The sequence below is a fragment of the Sphaeramia orbicularis genome, unplaced genomic scaffold, assembly GCF_902148855.1.
Source record: "Sphaeramia orbicularis unplaced genomic scaffold, fSphaOr1.1, whole genome shotgun sequence".
In the NCBI taxonomy this organism is placed as follows: Eukaryota; Metazoa; Chordata; class Actinopteri; order Kurtiformes; family Apogonidae; genus Sphaeramia; species Sphaeramia orbicularis.
The window spans coordinates 130,743-152,329 of record NW_021941617.1 but is presented as its reverse complement, the minus strand read 5'-3'; the positions used below and the strand labels follow the sequence as shown (position 1 = coordinate 152,329).

The 21,587-nt window shown below is 36.8% G+C and overlaps 1 protein-coding gene across 1 annotated transcript; it reads right to left on the bottom strand.

Annotated features, from left to right (window-relative positions):
* Positions 1 to 2,125: 2,125 nt before the first annotated feature.
* On the bottom strand, positions 2,126 to 21,587 carry map1lc3b (microtubule-associated protein 1 light chain 3 beta). The gene is made up of 4 exons (XM_030130300.1): positions 21,451 to 21,587; positions 12,826 to 12,881; positions 5,043 to 5,149; positions 2,126 to 2,426 (listed from the first exon to the last, which is right to left on the bottom strand). Exons 1-4 carry the CDS (start codon positions 21,488 to 21,490, stop codon positions 2,234 to 2,236), a joined length of 396 nt encoding a protein of 131 aa, XP_029986160.1. The 5' UTR covers positions 21,491 to 21,587; the 3' UTR covers positions 2,126 to 2,233.

Below are 21,587 nucleotides of genomic sequence, written 5' to 3'. Positions count from 1 at the left end.
CATTTTGAGGAAGAAGGTGACACTTTTCTCAAATTAAAGTACTAATAAAAAATAAATTAATTAATAAAAATGATGCTCCCATTTTGAGGAAGGTGACCCTTTTTCTCCCACAGCTGTATTTCTGAAGGAACAACAAACCAACAAAAAACAAAATCACAACGAGCTTCTTTTTTTTCTCCTTTTATTGTTTACAAAATTCTAACATAAATACATGAGGAGGCTGTGTGATATTGCTGTTATGCTGACGTGTATGTGAAACAGAGGGGGGGGCGGGCACAAACACAGACACAAGCTCCGCCCCTCTGTAACAAAGACACAGTGGCGTCCATGAGTTAGAACAAAAACAATTCACCTTTGAACTTTACATACGGTGGACAGCGAGAGTTAACAACATGTACAATGGAATAATAAAAAAAACTCACCAAATAAAAAAAAGAACCTAACTGATAAAATACTGTGATAAAAGCAGCTAAATGTATTTAGATGAAAGTGAGAGCGTGAGAAAGAAGGGAGGGAGGAAAGGTAAAGAAAGAAAGGCCCATGTACAGATGAAGAGGATGTTGGAAATGGAACGTGTGCAGCCCTTCGGAACCCACCGGGCTGTTCTGTTCGGTTCTGTTTCCCACAGTGACCAGGCCGACAACACCAAAGGTAGGACATGATGCTTGGTTCGGTTCTTCATGCACTTTCTACCCCCCCCCCCAACCCCAAATTACAGTAGCTAAAAGGTGCAACAGCCCAAAAAATTATCCACTATAACAAAAAAAGACAACAGCCCAAAACATTATCCACTATAAGAAAAAAAAAACAGCCCAAAAAATGATCCAGTATAAGAAAAAAAGAGAACAGCCCAAAAAATTATCCACTGTAAGAAAAAAAGAGAACAGCCCAAAAAATTATCCAGTATAAGAAAAAAAGAGAACAGCCCAAAAAATTATCCACTGTAAGAAAAAAAGAGAACAGCCCAAAAGATATCCACTATATATATATTTTTAGAATAACTTCATTTTTAGCACACCGAACTCCACTTCTGATGGGTACTTTGTTAACATTAGCCACATTAGCTGAAGGCCTTAAAAATTTTCAGCCTATGCTTTTATTTTTTGTGGTGGCCTTAATTTTAAAGCAAGAGAGCTTTCGGGTAAACAGCGCCCCCTTAATTGAAAAGGTGGATTTTTTTTTTTTCTTATACTGGATAATTTTTTGGGCCGTTCTCTTTTTTTTCTTATAGTGGAAAATTTTGGGGGGGCTGTTGCACCTCTGGGCCACCACACCCAATCCCTCTCCCCTTATTAAAAACTTTGCTTCATCTTGACAAAAGAAATAAGAGGAAAACAACGGTATTTTAGGCAAACACCATGTCTCCCCCTCCCCTCCCCCTCCCCCTATCCCATATATCAGCATTTTACAAAGAGACCACCATCCTCTGTGATCCGTCCACACATGCAATCAGGCCACGCCCCTTTTGTAGTGTGTCCAAGTCCACTCGGTTACGCTCTTCGCACTCAAAGCCATAACTCCGTCGTCACACCAAAGGCATTAATGCAAACTACAATCATCTGTTTCAAAAGCAAACATCTGTTTGTTTTTTTTTGTTTGTTTGTTTTTTTCGTTACAGTGAAGATGCTTTAGGCTACAAGGCAGGGAGGATTAAAAAAAAAAAAAAAAAAAAAATCTAAACACCGAAGGGACCATGAGGGGAATGTGACGAGACGAGTCCGGTTTTACCCCCAGAACGTACCGGAAAAAAAAAAAACCTCCGTTCAAAGCTTTACCAAAAGGCGCCGCATCTCCGAAAAAACCTCTGAATTAAAGTTGGCTTTTGTTCATTGGCTAATGCGTATATAGACAAGCAGTGAAGCTACACCGTTTTAACTTCATACCGCTACGTGAAACGTACAAACGTGAACGTAAATGCGGCCTAGGAGACGTGAAAGCACAACACTGAAAAAGAAGCAGCCGCTAGTCACCGGAGAAGACAGACACGAAAAAAAGACTCTGTCGGCCCGAGTCACCGGAGAAGACAGACATGAAAAAAAGACTCTGTCGGCCGAGTCACCGGAGAAGACAGACACGAAAAAAAGACTCTGTCGGCCCGAGTCACAGTCACATATTTCATGGGGAATTTTCTCTACTTTAAACTCTGCTCTTTTGGGAGCGTGGAAGGGGGCGGGGCTTTAAACTACTATTGTCCAATCGCGGGGGTAGGTGTGAAGTGAAGAGGAAGGCGGTTTCACTGAGCGCTGGCGGCGGCACTGCTGGCGGCGGCGCCAAAGGTCTCCTGGGAGGCGTAGACCATGTAGAGGAAGCCATCCTGGTCCCGCTCCCGCTCGTACACCTCAGAAATGGCCGCCGACACCGACACCATGGAGTGGCCATTGACGAGCAGGAAGAACGCCTGGTTAGAATTCAGCTGGAGACGCCTCCTGATGAGAGAGGAGAAACAGAAGAGTGAGGAGGAGAAGGAGGAGGAGAAAGAGTAGGAGGAGGAAGAGGGGAGGAGGAGGAGAAGAAAGAGGAGGAGGAGGAGGAGGAAGAGGAGGAGGAAGAGGAGGAGGAGGAGGAGAAGGAAGAGGAGGAGGAAGAGGAGGAGGAGGAGGAAGAGGAGGAGCAAAAAACAGACAATAATCAAAGCCTTGTCTGCTACAGGACTGGTTTCTGACAGTTTGTTTAAATCAGGGGTTTAAACATTTTTCAAATCTAGATTGGGACATCACTACTATGTTGCAAATCCAGGTAATGTTAGTGGACATTTAGTCTATACAATGTCTATTATTGTGGACATTTAGTCTATACAACGTCTATTATTGTGGACATTTAGTCTATAGAATGTCTATTATTGTGGACATTTAGTCTATACAATGTCTATTATTGTGGACATTTAGTCTATACAATGTCTATTGTGATTATAAGTCTATACAACGTCTATTATTGTGGACATTTAGTCTATACAACGTCTATTATTGTGGACATTTAGTCTATAGAATGTCTATTATTGTGGACATTTAGTCTATAGAATGTCTATTATTGTAGACGTTTAGTCTATAGAATGTCTATTATTGTGGACATTTAGTCTATACAACGTCTATTATTGTGGACATTTAGTCTGTATAATGTCTGTTATTGTGGACATTTAGTCTGTATAATGTCTGTTATTGTGGACATTTAGTCTGTATAATGTCTGTTATTGTGGACATTTAGTCTGTATAATGTCTGTTATTGTGGACATTTAGTCTATACAACGTCTATTATTGTGGACAGAGGCAGTAAATCCAGGTGTAGATTAAAGGCTCAGGATCTGTCCAGTCAGTCCAGCTGGGATTTACAAGAACAATGAATATTGAACAAACAAGAACTGAAACCATGAATTATGAAAGAGCTGCAGCATCTGAAACTGACCACAATGAACATTTGACACAGAAACAGAACCACACAGAAACAGAACCACAGTGCTTCAGTTTCAGTTTGTCTTTTATGGATTGGGATTGGCTCTGTCATCTCAACACAGATTTTTTATTAGTAAGTTGTTTTTTTTTTTTTTAATCAATTACTAGAAATTTCAGACGACCCCATGTGGGGTCCTGACCCCAAGATCCAAAAACACTGGTTTGATAGATCCTTGGCGTCAAATATTTCTCTCAGGCCAAACTCATCTTAATGACGATGATCTGAAAATAAATCAGTCACATGAACTTTACCAAGTCATGAATCACCTCTGGGGAAATAATGACTGAATGTGCAGTGGGTTTTCATCTATAACACAGGTCTCCAACATACGTCCCGGGCCCAAATGCAGCCCACCAAAGGTTCCAATGTGGCCCGTGGGATGAGTTTGCAAAGTGCAAAAATTCCACAGTCCAGGCTGTGGAACTCATTTTAGTTACAGTTCCACATACAGACCAACATGATCTACAGTCAAATAATAGTATAAAACCTACAATAAATAATGACTATTTTCTTCTCAGTTTGATGTGAAATTTTACATCATGTCTATAAATAATGACACTTCAAAATTTTATCTTTGTTTTAGTACAAAATATAACATTAAATTATGAAATATTTCCATTTCCAAACTCTCCTGTACCAATAAAATGTGATTAACCTGAACAAATGTGCCCAACCTGAAATGTCTGTATTAAATTCAGTCCAGTTTGAACTCTTTTCTTCCTGTTCCTCAGTGTTTAGTGTCTTTGTAGATCTGATCCAGAATGCACATGGACTAATGAGAAGTGGAGGAAGAAGACTGAGAAAATTACACTGATTTATCTGAAGAAATTTCAGGGTTTTTTTTCAGGTTATTCACATCTTTTTTGTTTGGATAGTTTATAAAAGTAAATATTTTCATAATTTTGTGGGGGGGGGTTAACTAAAACACAGACATAATTGTCAGTTGTCATTATTTATAGGTTATTCTGTTATTATTTTACTGGTTCAGTCCACTGCAGATCAAATCAGGCTGAATGTGGAACCTGAAAGAACAGGAGTTTGACAACCCTGATCTAATGTCTTTTATGCCAGATACTGCAGACAGCCACCAGGAGGAGACAGAGAGCACTGCATCCCTCTATACATACAGTCTATGGTTTAAAAGAGTCAGCTGGAATGCACATGTGCAAAGCTGAGGCAGAATAGTGTTAAAAGTACACTTTTTTTTTTTTTTTAAGACATCTGTTCAGGTTGTTCATGTTGTTCATATTTTTAAAGGAGACTTTGCAGATGTAAACATTTCATCATGTAACTGTATTTTTTCCACTGTTATCTCACTAGTCTGGTCCACTTGAGACCACAATGGTTTGACGTCCCTGCACTAAACTGATAAGTGAAAAGTCTTTCTCTTTATTTTCATCAGCTCAGATGTTTTCCCTACACATCATCTTTGAAATGAAACTGTAACCTCTATCTTTACTGTTACGTCTTGTTCTTTGGAACCTGATGCGGACCAGAGCCAATCAGACTGGACACAAAAGCTAATAAAAATGAAGCTGATTCATCACTAAGCCTTTTCAGTTTGGACACAGTTGTAGAATGGGTGTGAGGTCTACCTGATAATCTTGATGAGTTCACTCATGTTGACGTGGTCCGGCACCAGGAACTTGGTCTTGTCCAGGATAGGGAGCTGTTTTTCTCCTTTATACCTCTCGATGATGACCTGCAGGAAACACACAGTCATCGCTGATGCAATTGGAATATCACACACACACACACACACACACACTGTACTTTCTGTCCTGTTTTTTAAAAGTGTCTGAGATCAATAAGACAGATGAAGAACACACATATCAGATGACAGGTAACAGAAGAAGCCAGCCTGTGGTCCTGGAAGCTCAGGTACAGATTAGGTATCAGTCTGTTCACTGGACAGAATATTACTGTAGTTTACAACATTCAACACTTTGCAAGTTCAGACACTGAAGCTTGTAGCGTCACTTCATCGACAGCAGGGAAGTCCAACTCATGTTAGTTCAGTTCCACGTTCAGCCTAATATAACCTAAAGTGGGCCGGACCAGTGAAATAATAGAAATTATTGTAATTATCCAAATTACATCCAAAAATAACAAAGAGAGACTCTAGGTAGGGGTGTAAGAAAATATCGGTACTGCAATATATCGCGATAATTTATTTCACAATACTGCAGCGATGTTATAAAGCACTGTATCAATATTTTCAGGGATTTATTCAAATGCAGATATTATGGAGGCTCATTTTTACCTCCTCCAGGAGGTATTGTGATCACTTTGCTTTGTGTCATGAACCTAGTATCGTGAATTGTATTGCATCGCCAGATTCTTGCCGATACACACCCCTAATCATGATATATCACGATATATCGTGTTGTGAACCAAGTATTGTGATTTGTATCGTATCACCAGATTTTTGCCATTATACACCCCTAACTCTGGGTTTAAAAAGACACATTCCTTTTTACTGCGGCGACTTAAAACACATGCAACTTTCACAACTCATGGCATATATCAACTTACTTCCGTGAAAATTCTAAGCTTCATGAGTAATGCTAAGCCTCATAGGAAACATAGTTATCTTAATGCAAACATTCACTATTGCTATTTTAACTCCACTAAGTAACATAAATCACAAATGAAATCTAGCTTTTACTCAGAAATAAATTAACTGCAGTTGCATACGCATCATGAAATTATAACAAATACAAATTACTTATACTTTATCTTCCCCAAATTAAGTCACAACACAAATAATAAAATAAGAAATGATAAATAATGTCAACTCCAAAGTTTTCTCCAAAGTTTTTGACAAAAAAAAAAAAAAAATCAAATTCCATCATGAAAATGTTTACATCTATGAACTGTACTTGAACATAACATCATCTAATATGAACCTGAATTTTTTTTTTTTTTTTTTTTTTAATAAATACATGCAATTTTAACAATATTAGACTTTAATTTATAATTTATACATGTACATTACAACTTACAGCTCAAAGTGGATTTACAAATACACAAAACATTTAATAACAGACAATATTGGTACAATTCCACATACTACTCTTAAGACATTGCAGGTTTTTCATATTTGTTCTGGTTAATCATTTTTTGTAAAGGGCTAGTCTGTAAATGTAAATATTTTGTGTAATTTTCCTTTTTTGAAACTAAAACAAAGAGTAAAATTTGCAGTTTTCATTATTTATAGGTTATTGTAGTAGTATTTTCCTGGTCTGACCCACTTTAGATCGAATTGACCTAAAATGATTTGAATATCCTTGATTGTTCATGTCTTCAGTGTAATTTTTGCATTTCATAAATTCATTCCCAGACCAGATTTGACCCTTTGGCGGGCTGGTTTTGGCCCCTGGGCCACATGTTTGACACCTGTGGTCTACACACTGACTACATTTCACTTTGCATGTGTTTTGCTGATCTTCTACTGAGAGCATCAAACATTCACAGTGGATTTCTCTTCAAGCGTTCATGCTTTACACAAAGAACACGTTACAGCTCAAATTAGCACATGTTCTAACAATATGTCACATGTGAAGACTTTGAACTTCAACTTTCCTAAACAAACATCAATGTACATGTATGACATGAAGTTCCACAGAGTTACAGACCTGGAACACTTGGATAAACTCAGATCAATCATTTTAACCCTGTCCAATTTAGCACCGTTGTTCCAGAGAATTAGAGAATTTGCAAAGAACAGATTTTTGAAAAGAGAAAATCCAGTATGAGAAATCTAAAAAAAAAAAAAAAAGAGTCCTTAGTAATAGTTATAGAGGGAAGAAACAAACCACAAATGCCTACTTTGAATTACTGCGAATTCTGCACTTTGAGTTTCTATCTTGCAGACACTAGTCTCTTTTCCATTGACCCTCAAATTGCGCAAATATAACTTGCGCATAAAAATTTACCTGATGGAAAAATGACAATTTTGCCAAAAGTCTAATTTTTCGATTAAAAGTTTTTGCGCTGACTAGTGGTGGTTTTTTGGGTGTAGCGCAAATGGTATATCATGCAAAACTGCAATGGAAAGACCTTTTTTCGCAACTAGAGTCAGGTGAATTTAAAAAACGAATGTTGACGGACATTAAAACAAGAGAAGAAGAAGCGTGTGTGTATGTGTGGACACACCAGGAAACCACATCAGTTTAGAATTTATTAAGAGATAGAGGGATAATATATAATAATAATGAATATATCTGTAAATCAACACCATATTTACGTTCGTCATCATGTTTATGGAATAAATTTTCATGTCATCTCGTAATAATAAATACAAAAATCATCGCATTTGTGATTTAATGGAAAAACCCACATTATGCACTTGTGTTTTTTCAACATTTAGTAAATATATTGGTAAAGTTTTGCACAGATGTCGGATGGAAAAGCGACTACTGTTTTTCCTTTTACTCTACATTTTAGCCCAATATCTGTACTTCCTACTCCTGTATGTACGCGGTAATTTAGTCTGAATGCATTTGATTTTGTATCAATATACATCTTTTCAACAAGCAGACTGATTCAACTTAATGAACTGAAAATTAACATGAGCACATAAAAGCAGAGAAGCCACTGGTGCGTATGAAACCCAACAAACCTGCAGTGTGAACGTAGTGTTTGAGTATTTGTGCTTCTACTGTTGTCAAGAACATGCAAACTTCTGCCACCTTGTCCCAAAATACACTCTGACACCATCTTTAATGAGACACCCCATGGCTGTTCAAATCCTCTTTTGTGTTCACAGGTAGGGATGTAATGATTACCGGTATAACGATAAACCGTGGTAAAATTGCAGACAGTTAGTATTACTGTTTAAATTCTAATTATCATGATAACCGTGTTTGATTACTGCATTTTTAGGGGAAAAAACCCTATGTAAAGATCTGCTTTTATGTCAAATATTTGAGAATAGTTTTAATCTATTACAATTTTAATTTTCTATCCCTAATATTTAGAACCAATATTCACTTTTAAAGTCTTTGAAAAGGTTTGTTAAGCATCTGTGTGTTATTTATTGCAATAAATTATATACATTTTTCAAATTGGATTTTATTTTTTTTGAGTGTGTTTTTTGTCCTTTTGTGTTTTTATAGTAGGTTAAAGTGAAAAAATAATAGACAGATGATATAGATGAAGTTGTGCTGAAAAAACAGATCCCAACATGGTATAGTAAACATTTGTTTATATAGTATATAAAGGCAAAATCCACTGAAAAACGGACAAAATAGGCTCAGACCAGTAAGGGTTAATATTTGAATGTTTCTGACACAGAAGGGACATTGGGACTATTATTTTTATTTGTTTTTTTTGTTGTTTTTTTTCAAAATACAACTTGGTTAAACTCTTTCAGCGTGTGTATTAGTACTTTTGGAACATTTTCAGCACAATTTCAACAACACCATGATATAATATAGCTGTGATAATTTTGGTCACAATAACCGTGATATGACATTTCCATATCGTTACATCCTATTCACAGGTTGTGTTCTGTAACAATGACCCTGATTAAAAACATTTCACTGCGAAATCCTATTTTGTGCAGTTACTTGGAAAGGTGTTGTAGTGGCGCTCTCATGGGTTGGAGCTGGAGTTAGGGTTAGGAGATGCTGCAGCAGCGCTGTGACCCCAGGGTTAGGGGTTAGGGTTAGGCCTATAATCAGCCTGTCATGTCGTCTTGGTCTCCGCCCACAGACCACTCAGAGTTACACTTCAGCATCTGCCTCCAACTCCACACTTAACCATAACACGGCAGTTTACAGACCCAGGAGAGTGCACAGGACGCACACGCATAAAGACGGACACATTTAAGAAGAGGAATTCCATGTGGCAGCAGATGGAGGGCTGCTGCGATACTCGTACTGGAAACTGGTCAAAGCAGCAGCTGAAACATGAGGTGGTGTGTGTGTTATTTACAGTCGCTAAGAGCTAGCAAACAGCTGACTTTAAAGAAATGGTCGCACTCATTAAAGAGTCAGCAGAGGGGGTGTAATAAAGGAAAACTGTACACCAGGAACAACACACAGGTTATGTTCAGTAATAAAAATAATAATTAAGTTTTTAATACTAAAGCTTCGGACACAGATGCATCATTGTTTTGAATTCCCAGTCACTATTGTTTCAGTTGCTGTTTGTACTTGTTGGTCTAGTTTTCATTGCTAGTCGTACAACCTGTGTTAAACGGGGTACGCACAAAAGGATTTTCTAAACCTGAAGAGATTTTTTTATCTGTACAAACCCCACCCACAACAGTTGCGTTAACCGAAAATATTCCGTCATTGATTTTTTGGACGGACTGTTTACAGCTGCTTCCTTGTTCCTCAGTCAGCTCACTTCTTGATTGGCTACATTCCGCTCCAAGTCACAATTCACAGTCATGACTCAGGAGCCGTCGACTTTCCCCACACACGCACAAGATTTCTGGTCGTAAATATTGAACAACTTTAATATTTACGACTGCCGGCCCCAACCCGTTTCGAAGCCAATTACTGGGACATATTCACTCTGAACAGACCTCAGACCACAGGAGAATCTGATAAAGACAAAAGAATCTGGTGTTTTCCTCCTTGATCTGGAAAAGGGATAATCGGGACAAAAACAGCGCGATTATCTTTAAGTTAAGTTAAATCTTAAATTGTGTGTGGAGATAAAACAAATATCAAGGTAATTCAGTTAAAAAAAAAGACAAAGAATTGATTCTTGTAAGGTCCAGTATTTAATAATGACAATAAGGGCTGTTTGTTTATGGATAATGTTGTATTGATAAATCTGCTGTAATTATTAGAGAAAATGGTTGAATTGTTGAGTCTGTTTGTATGACTGTACTGCCAGGATCATATTGTTGTATATAATTCAATGACTGTATTATGTATTAGTGTGGTTGAATGCTAAAATTAGGAAATTGTATTGCTTGATTCTTGTATTAAGTTAGTGATAAAGGTGTAAAAAATACTTGATAGGGTAGGATTAAATAAATTTATATTCTTCCTACTCCAACTTCTTGCAAAATTCAGACTTGTATGTACTTGAAGATAGATTCTGTTCATTTAAATGTTATTTTGTTTTTGTCTTATTTTGCTTTGTTTTGTTTTATTTTGTTCCTTTGTATGTTCAAAATAAATAAATAAATAAATACATTTAAAAAAAAAAAAAAAAAAAAGTCTGTACCCTGCTTTAAGGATGTTTACTGTTAGTCTCTGCACTGGTTTTATTTGGACCTGCATGGTTCTTCTATTCATCTATTAATAACCTCATTGTCAATCAGTGCAATTACACTGCATGATGACAAAAGCCTCCAATTTAATTCAATAAAAAAAAACAAAAAAACACAAAAAACAAACATGCACCTATTCTCTGTTTGCATGTCATCAGTTTGTTGTCGACAGCTATAATAAAAACATGACAGATCAGTCTCTTTTTAGGTGGTGAGGCTTGCGCACACGAGTATCTAGAGTGTGTAGGGCAGCAGAAACGACTGCCAAAGAGCCACAAAAATAAGTAAATAAATAAATAAACACATGCCTCTGTTATCTGCTGATATTTTAGAATCAGTGACACTGAGCAGAGACAAAACATAAAGAGAGCGCTGCTCAGTGGAGGTTTTTTTAACGCTTCTTTAATATTCATGTCAACAAGTCTGTGGAAATGATCCGTACTCTCAGAGTTCGTACATATTTTTCAAGGTCAAATTCAAGCACTTTTAAGGCTCATTTTCACATTTTTCCAGCACAGCTCCTTATCGCTAAAATACATATTTACAAGAATACCTATACTCAGGATTATTTTTTGTTACTTTTTATCACAAAGATGTTGATTGTATTATGCGATAAACATCTAAAATTATGTTTCATAACAGCAAAAAAAGTTTAGAAGGAGATTAAAGGAGAACACCTAGTTTTATCCAAAAAAAACGGGAAGCCACTTCTTCAGAAACACTGAAGTTAAAGAGACAAAGATTCAGATAAAAAATGGACCTGGAGTCGACCTGAGAACACCTGCTACTTTTCATTTTTGACATAAAGTTTTATTTTTCTAAATGTATCACCTCTTTGTAAGTAGCTTTGGCTTGAGTTAATATTAAAAATACATAAATAAATCACATCATAGCATTATAATTACAAGCACCTACAAGTACTTAACCCATAAAGACCCAAGCAGCCACTGGCGACCTAAACCATCTACTGATATAAACAGTTTAATTCCAGTTGATCCACTAATCCTATCCATCCGTGTCAATAATTGGTGTAAAATACTGTTCTTCATCTTTTCATGGTCATCAGATATGATCATATTGGACGTTCAGAGACTCCATAGTTACCGTGGAAACACCATCATCTTCTCCAACATTGATTCTCCAGTCAAACCATGGAGTTGGATCAATGCCAGTGGATGGACACACTGGGTTTATGTTCAGTTAATGACAGATGTTACAGGAAAAGTACATTTTTCTTCAGTTTTCTCTGTTTCTGATATGATAACTTTAGAATTTACTCTGCCTGAGCTTTTATGAACATCTACATGATGTTTTTTTCAAATATTAAAAAAAAAAAAAAAAAAAAAAAACCAAAAACCACAAAGAAATATTTTTTTAAATGTAAAAAAAAAAAAAAAAACATTCAAAAGGAGCAGGATGAAGTACAACATAGTACTCCCACACCCTTACCCAAGTAATTATTGAATTAAATACAGGAAAATACATGATTTACACAAAAACCCTAACCCTCAAAATAAAGATGAGAATATTACAATAAATGGTGATAAATCACTCAAGAAAGGTTAAATGAAGACAAAAATTAATTTGGGAACTGACACAAAAGTAGCACTGAGCCTTTATGGGTTAAACTGAAATTCAAGCAATTTTCAGACCTTGAAAACACAAACATGTTTGAATGATATTCATGCATTTTCAAGAATTTCAAGCACCCATACCAACCCTGTAATCTGTATATTTTCCTTTACAACCAGGAAAATAGACTCATCTTAAATAGCTGCAAATGACAACATTTTTCACATTATGACTTTTTCACCAAATTGTACAGCCTAACTTTTAGTCTCCATGCTCATTTGGAGACTAAAAGTAATTAATTAGAGTTGTTATCTACGGCTAAAAGTTCGAGATACGATGCATTCGCTGCATATTGTGTAACTGAAACTATACCAGTCAAATAAATGATGAGTGAAAAAAAAAACAAATACCTTGCAGACAGATGAAAGCACAACCAGGAAACATAGTTATTATATTTTCTTCCTGTATGCTGCGCTGCACGTCAGGCTTTTTATTTATTTATTTTTTTTTTTAAACCACAAGACATCAATACTACTTGGGTGATGTGTGTGGTTCTCATGAGAACTTACGGGTATCTTGTTGGGGTGCTGCTCCCGGATCAGTCGGACATCTTCTACTCTCTGTTCTGTTGGACAGAAAAACACACAGATGAGCAGGTCAAGACGACCACCTTATGCAAAGAAAACACAAGGACAGGAAAACTAAAGCAGGCACAAACAAACACAATGAGAAAACAGAAAGAGGAGGAACCTTAAAATGGAGTTAATGTATGATAAAAACACAAATGAAGTCGACAAGTATGTGTATATTGTACATCAGGCTGTCAACATGCGTGGTGGGGGCCAAATGTGTCCCATCAAAGGTTCCAGTCTGGCCTGTGGGATGTTTTTGCAAAGTGCAAAAATTCCACAGTCTTGAATTAAATTAAGCAAAAAAAAAATAATAGCTTGAATTAAGGAAAATATGTTGAATTAAGCAAAAAAAAAATCTTCAATTAAGTAAAAAAAAAAAAAATCATTAAGCCAAAAAAAACATCTTGAATTAAGCAAAAAAAAAAATCTTAAATTTAGCAAAAAATCTTGAATTAACAACTTCAAATTTTTTGGTCTTTGTTTTAGTGCAAAAAATAACATTAAATTATGAAAATATTTCCATTTCCAAACTCTCCTGTACCAATAAAACATGAATAACCTGAACAAATGTGCCCAACCTGAAATGTCTGTATTAAATTCAGCCCAATTTGAACTCTTTTCTTCCTGTTCCTCAGTGTTTAGAGTCTTTGTAGTCTGATCCAAAATGCACATGGACTAATGAGAAGTGGAGGCAGAAGATTGATAAAACTGCACTTATTTTCTGAAGAAATTTCAGTTTTCCCGGTTATTCACATCTTTTTATTTGGATAGTTTATAAAAGTAAGTATTTTCATAATTTAATGGGTTTTTGTGCACTCAAACACAGACATAAATTGTCAGTTGTCACTATTTATCAGTTATTCTGTTCTTATTTGACTGGTTCGGTCCACTGCAGATCAGATCAGACTGAATGTGGAACCTGAAAGAACAGGAGTTTGAGAACCCTGGTGTACATGATAAATTAACATTTGCGGTTTGTCAGCTGAGGAGCAGAGGGAACATTTCTTATAATAAAATCTGGTTCTACAGGACTGTGAGGTGGTTGGGACACGTTTACTGCCACGCTGTCATCTCTGCTCTATTTATTTAGATATATTAAAGGAAACATCAACTGGATTTACTCATAGTACCCTGAAAACAATAAATGTTGACCACAGAGATAGCAGACGCACACAGATAAAACAGACACAAATAAAACAGTTACTGAGTTAAATGTGGACGAATGGAGTCCAGCTCTTTGGTCCAAACATAACCAGGTTTACAAAAATCCACTTATTGTGTAACCACATCATTCCACAGTAATCAACAGATATTTGGAGGAAAATAATGATCTCACTTCCACTTTGTTCATGTGGTCACAAGTGTGCCGACTGCATCGCATTTGAACACAGGAAATCCTTCTAAAAGCGGAGTTCTTACCGGCTCAAATGTGTTTAGAGGTCTTATTTGTGTCTTTGTTCATATTAAATCAATCTCAGTGAATCCCCAAAGGAACTGTGTTGGTAAATGACAGTTCTGTAAATGTACAGGATTTCAGTTCTGTTCAACATGTTGATGCTCATATGAACTATGTTTTCAGCTCAAAAATGAACCATTTCAGCACAATTAATGCTATATTTTCATGTCACAAATGGACAAGTTCTATTTGAACTGAATTGAGCTGAAAAACAAATCTTCTCTCCTTTTGGATTCCCCAGTTTTTCTTCCCCAGATCTCTCCTCCATATCACATGTTTTATTTGTACAGGTTCAATCTGGAGTATGGTGCTGATCATCCTGCTTCTGTTCCACCAATACATACATGAAGAATGGCACACAGCACTGTTTACATCAACAGTTTTCTATAATTCCATATTGTTCTTTCCTCTTTAGTCTGATGCTAAACTATCCAATAAATAATAGTGCTCCTAGTTTTTGCACAGGATCATTAGTGTAAACGCTGACATGGCTGCAGAGCATCAGTATGATGGGATCCACAACAACCATGTCACATCCGTCCACTGACACATTTAGTGTTTTTGTGTCAGCTGGGATTGTTTTAGATCCACAATACCAACATTTATGAAGAAGAGCACAATTAGCAATAGGAAGTCTAGAAGTTTATTCCTAATAAAGTACTGGGACTGACCAGAGCATCATGGGTAATGTCACGTCCGTCCACCAGCAAAAGTTTTCACATACACGTGCTATTCCAAATCCAATATTTATGAAAATAGAGCTTCCACTGTCAAAGAATATCAGTAGTCTGTGCACAAATGGATTAGCATTATTTACACACACTTCTATGACTTTAGGACAACTGTTTTTTTTTTTTTTTACAAAAATGGACACTCATTTGACCCCCTAAGGAAACTTTAGCCATTATACATTTTTCAAGGTCAAATTCAAGCACTTTTAAGGGTCATTTTCCGATTTTCCAGCACAGCACCTTATCACTGGGGTCAAACACATATCTACAGGAATACATATACTCAGCATAAGGTTGCACAATTTTGGCCAGAAATAAAATCCCAAGTTTTTCCTCTTAAAACTCGATTTTTGATTTTTGGGTAAAACTAAAAAAGACAACAGAAGTCAGCATGTGGTTTTTGTGAGCAGCCCACAATACAAGGCAGTGCTCCGACCTCAAATCTGTGATGGTGTCACGTGACGGGCCCACAGAAGCGATACCTAATGTAAGTCAGTGACAGGCATCACTCATGTGTGCGCGGACCACGTAAGATGAGCAATCCCCAAAAGAGAAAAAATAAAAAATAAAAAAAGATGAGTGATCCCCATGCACTTCTATTTGAACTGGGGGATCCATGCGTGAAACCACGGCTTACACTGGTGTCACTACTACGGACCCATCACAGATTTGAGGTCCATGGTCATTACACAGACTTCTGTCAAAGACTGCTGTCACAGTTAGGAGGAGGAGCCTACGGTAGCCTGGAGGCAGAGCCTACGGTAGCCTGGAGAAGGAGCCTACGGTAGCCCGCAGGGGGAGCCTATGGTAGCCGCAGGAGGAGCCTACGGTAACCTAACCCTAGTCCGCAGGGGGAGCCTATGGTAGCCTGGAGGCGGAGCCTATGGCAGCCTGGAGGCGGAGCCTACGGTAGCCCGGAGGAGGAGCCTACGGTAGCCTGCAGGAGGTAGACTATGGTAGCCTGCAGGAGGAGCCTCCGGTAGACTGCAGGAGGAGCCCACGGTAGCCTGCAGGAGGAGCCTACGGTAGCCCAGAGGAGGAGCCTATGGTAGCCCAGAGGAGGAGCCTACGGTAGACCAGAGGAGGAGCCTACGGTAGACCAGAGGAGGAGCCTACGGTAGCCTAGAGGCACGAGAGAGATGAAATGGATTTGATGAATTCCCTTTTTTAAAAATCGTCCTAATTTAAAAAATCTGATTTCAATTTAAAATCGATTAATCGTGCAGCCCTAACCCCAATGTTTTTTGGGCTTTTTTCACTTTTTATCACCATGCTGTACACTGTATTATAAAAACTATAAACATCTAAAACTATGTTTCACAAAAGCAAAAGTTTAGAAATTAAATGAGAAGAAAGTTTTTATCCATAAAAAGGGAAGCCACTTGGCGTTCTTCAGCACATTCTGCCAGAGATTCAGATAAAAATGGACCTGGAGTCGACCTGAGGACACACGGCAAGTTTCTTTTTTGACATAAAGTTGTATTTTTCTAAATGTATCACCTCTGTGTAAGTAGCTTTGGCTTGAGTTAATATTTAAAATAAATAAATAAATCACATCACAGTTAGAATTGCAAGCACTTTCAAGCACTTAAAACTGAAATTCAAGCCCTTTTTCAGACCTTGAAAACACATACACTGAAATTCAAGGATTTCAAGCACCCATACGAACCCTATAAAGGTTTGTGTCTGCTTATGTTTAATGCATCTAATATCATTTCCATCAGTGGGTTTTCCCTCCTTCAGCGTCAGGTCATTGCAGTTTGGATGCTTCACTGATGATTCAGAGCTAAAGCTATCTGTAACTGGGCCAGACCATCCGGCAGATAACATCTAGGACACGCTGCACTTTGAACTGACAACAGACTAGGTGGGTAAAAACATGTTTGATTTGTCTAACTGGACAGCGATAGTGAAAATGACTCAGACCATATATTAAAAACAACAGAAGTCAGCTGGAGCTTTGAGTGAATCTACACTTTCATATGTGTGACCTCTGTTAGGTTATCAGTTGAATTAAGTAATCACATTACGCTTCTAAATGAAGAATGTTTATCTTTCAGAGAGTTGTATTTTTATGGTAATGTCAGAAAAATGTGTGGCATTGTTTCATGATTGCATTTCAATCAGGATGCTTCTCTTGCCTAAAAACAGGACAGCTGTGCGTGTTTTTGTCGATCTGTCATGACCAGATCGAGCAACCAGTGGCCTTTGAGTCATCAGGCTCTAGTCAAATGAAAACCACAATAACAGGGAAGCAGTTAACCTACAGGCCAGTGTTTTTAACTTCTGGTCTGTCATAATATTGGAATTAGTCAGTAAAACACAACTGGAATATTCCCTGTGGTTTCCTGAGTCACTTTATGACTATTTAAGCAGATATGCAACATGAACCGGCACATGCAGATCCTGGGCTCAGGCTTAGACCCACTGACTCACAAAGGCCTAATGAGTACATGTATACACACAGACACACACACACACACACTACTATTACACTATTAATCTGAGTTGGACAGGTATCATGTGAACAGCATATGTCGGTTGGATATTCTGAATAAGGCTTTTAATCAAATGGAGCGTCTCCCCACATGTAGGATATGCCAATATTATTCTGGTTTTATGGGGTTTCTCCATGTTTACAACTAGGGATGCAACAATTACTGGTATAACGATAAACGGCAGTTAAAATTACAGACAGTAAGTATTACCATTTCATTTCTAATTATCATGATAACCGTGTTTGATTACCGCACTTTTAGGGGAAAAAACCCTATGTACAGATCTACTTTTATGTCAAATATTTGAGTATAGTTTATTTAGTATAATTTTATTTTTCTATACCTAATATTTGAACCAATATTCACTTTTAAAGTTTTTGAAAAGGTCCATTAAGCATCTGTGTGTTATTTATGTAATAAAGTATATACATTTTTCAAATCGGATTTCATATTTTTTTTGTGTGTTTTTTGTCCTTTCATGTTTTTATAGTAGGTTAAAGTGATAAAATAACAGACAGATGATATAGATGAAGTTGTGCTGAAAAAACAATCCCAAACATGGTATAGTAAACATTTGTTTATATAGTATATAAAGGCAAAATCAAAAGGACTGAAAAACGGACAAAATAGACTCAGACCACTAAGGGTTAATATTGGAATGTTTCTGCAACAGAAGGGACAGTGGGACTATTATTTTACTTGTTGTTTTGTTTGTTTGTTTAAATACAACTTGGTTAAATTCTTTCAGTGTGTGTATCAGTACTTTTTGAACATTTGAGCACAATTTCAACAATACCGCGATAATAATGATAACTGTGATAATTTTGGTCACAATAAACCCTGATATGAAACATTTTCATATGGTTCCATCCCTGTTTACAACACATGGCCCTTGTTTACAGTCAGCTGGAGTAACAGCAAAGATCGATGCACCAATGAAATATCCACAGTTCTGATTGGAAAGCGGAACACACGACTGGTAAACATTATGATAGAGGGCATCTGTAGGTTTATGGATATGAGCAAATATCCGAAAGTTCACCTCTTTCCAGATGTGTTTCACCCTCTAAAACCAAGACAATCATCTGTGGCTTAAATGTTTTTTTTTTTTTTTCCAAATGTTCAATATGTTTCTGAGCCACTAATTCATATATATGCTTTAAAAAGTAAAGTGGAGCTTCTGCAGTTTTCAGTGATATTACCTAACTTTTATTTAGACATTTAGAGGCTCCATAGTGAATGTGCTTAGACCCTAACATTGTGCACCACTGATTCTTTATGAGTTCCTATTTTGAGCCAAACAGTAATTTATCTGGAAGTCTAAAACATCTACAGTCAGCTTTCTAAAACAATATTAAAAACCTTGCTATAGGTACAAGTACAAAAAAAAAAAAAAAAAAAAAAAATTCAAATTTTTACAATATAATTTTTTGTTAATTGTGTCTTGATGAACTGGATGAAATCAAGGTACTCCTGAACCAGACAATGTTTGACACCTGATTCTGACTAAAACTATAGAAATACTTTAGAAAAAACTAAATAAACTACTACAGGTCAGATACCACAAAATGGTTCTTGGTCTCTGAGGGATTCACAAAAGGAGAGTGGACTGAGGGGAACATCTGGTTGAAAGGTTTTAAGGGGAAAAAACATGAGCATTTAGAAATAATTGCTATGTTAACAACTATCTGGAATATAGGAACAATCAGAATATTAATGTGACATGAACATTGAGTAACTTTAAAACAACTGAAACTACAACTCAATATCTGTACCTATCCTTGCATATTTCCACAACAGTAATAATATTTACCCCCCACTGACAAAATAAAGATTTTATTCTATTCTGTATTTGCACTCAACGTCTTACCACTGTGACAGTATTTTATATCTTACACAATCAATCAATCTTTATTTTTTTGCAGAGTAAGCTCGCATCACTTTATTTTACCTATTAATTTTCCTTGCTTAGTGTACACTTTATTTCCTTTATTTCATTCAGTTTAGTTTAAACCAGGGCTCTCAAACTCCTGTTCTTTCAGGTTCCACATTCAGCCTGATTTGATCTGCAGTGGGCCGAACCAGTAATAACAGAATAATCTATAAATAATGACAACTGACAATTTATGTCTGTGTTTGAGGGCAAAAAAAAAACATTAAATTATGAAAATACTTACTTTTATAAACTATCCAAATAAAAAAGATGTGAATAACCTGAAAAACTGAAATTTCTTCAGTAAAATCAGTATAACTTACCAACCTTCTTCCTCCACTTCTCATTAGTCCATGTGCATTCTGGATCAGATCTACAAAGACACTAAACACCGAGGAACAGGAAGAAAGAGTTTAAATTGGACTGAATTTAATATTAATTTCAGGTTGGTCACATTTGTTCAGGTTAGTCACATTTTATTGATACAGGGGAGTTTGGAAATGGAAATATTTTCAGAATTTAATGTGATTTTTGCACTAAAACAAAGACGAAAAATTGAAGTTTGTATTATTTAGTAACATAGTGTTGTTGTTTTTTCCATCAAACCCAGTAGTAAACCTGCAGTCCTGCTTTTGTGTGGGTTCTTCTGCTGTTCTTCTCTGACTGTAGGTCAGACTGGTCTGGATGTGAACCCACACTAAAATGAGTTCCACAGCCTGGACTGTGGAATTTATACACTTTATAAATTCATCCAGGGGTCGGACTGGAACCTTTTTTTTTTTTTTTTGGGGGGGGGGGGGGGGGGGTTGCATTTGGGCCCTGGGACGCATGTTTGACAGCCCTGGTTTAAACTATCTTAACTGTACAGTTTATTTCATTTTAGTTTAACTGTTTACATTAGTTGGAGAAGGGAACTTGTAAGTATGAGTTTCATTGCTCAGTACTTCTGTATATATGACAATAAACTTACTGAATCTTGAATCCAAACATGGCGGCCAAGATGATGGAGGTAAACTTCAAACAGGTCAATTATGTTACATGACGTTAAAACCCACAAACTAATTTCAACTTTTAAATGCTTTTAACAACTTTTACTAGTCTTACTAAGTCTGGCACAGTTTAAGTGTGACTTTTTAAAATGCAAAAACACTAAAGTTGGTCTAAAGTTACCTTGATCCACGCTACAAAACCGTGTTCAAAGCACGTGACTCAGTGTTCTGTACCTCACGTGCTCTGTTTGGGTGAGCTCAAACCGGAAGTCGGTAATTCTTAGTCACAGGAGGAAAAAAAAAACCGACATAAAACACGTTGACACTAAAAGAAAGAAACTATCGGCAAAATCAGTCACATTATGAAAACTATACATTTAAAGTTTCCTAAATTTCTTGCTAAATCTATAATACGTGGAGAAAATAAGAGAAATAAAGTAAAAGTCTAACAAAGACACTACAGTCATGACAAAGCTAGAATGCACACAAACATCATCCAAACCATTATCATGCCAACGCGATGCAACTAAAGTAACCGATCATTAAGCTGCTGTTAGTCTTTTTTTTAACTCTTCTCCTCCTCAAACTGTCCCATCCCCCAATCCTGCAGCTTTTTTTTTCTTTGCTCTGCATTTCGACACCACTTTGTTTCTTTGACACAAATAAACACAGGCCTGCAGCCAACATTTCCACACACGAGGACACTTCCGCTCTTATTTTCAGACATAATGACATTTATCTGGTCTGCTGGGTTCTTCGGTACTCATTAGACACTGTCAAACCCCATGTTAGCTTCATTAACTGCTAGTACAACTGTTAACCGTCGGTAGCCTCTCATTAATATGGGACTATTACACGGCCTATACACGGTCCAGACAGAGACATAAGCAGAAAGAAAAGCTGTAAATGGGTAAAAAAAAAAAAAAAAAAAAAAAAAAAGCAGAGAAACACCTACCAAATGTCCTCCGTTGTTTGAAGGTTTTTTCTGAAGGCATATTGCGTCAAAGTCAGCTGGCAGTAGATTAAAAAACACAGAGGAAAGAAGGAATATACGGTTTTAAAAGACAGATAAATGCCGTAAAAAAACAAAAA

Bases quoted from the DNA above. Each gene is read 5' to 3' on its own strand.
- map1lc3b (XM_030130300.1), bottom strand. From the start codon at position 21,490: ATGCCTTCAGAAAAAACCTTCAAACAACGGAGGACATTTG. The intron at 12,882-21,450 runs GTAGGTGTTTCT...TCTGTCCAACAG, and splicing joins CAAACAACGGAGGACATTTG to AACAGAGAGTAGAAGATGTC. The intron at 2,427-5,042 runs GTAGACCTCACA...CTCTCTCATCAG, and splicing joins GAACTCATCAAGATTATCAG to GAGGCGTCTCCAGCTGAATT.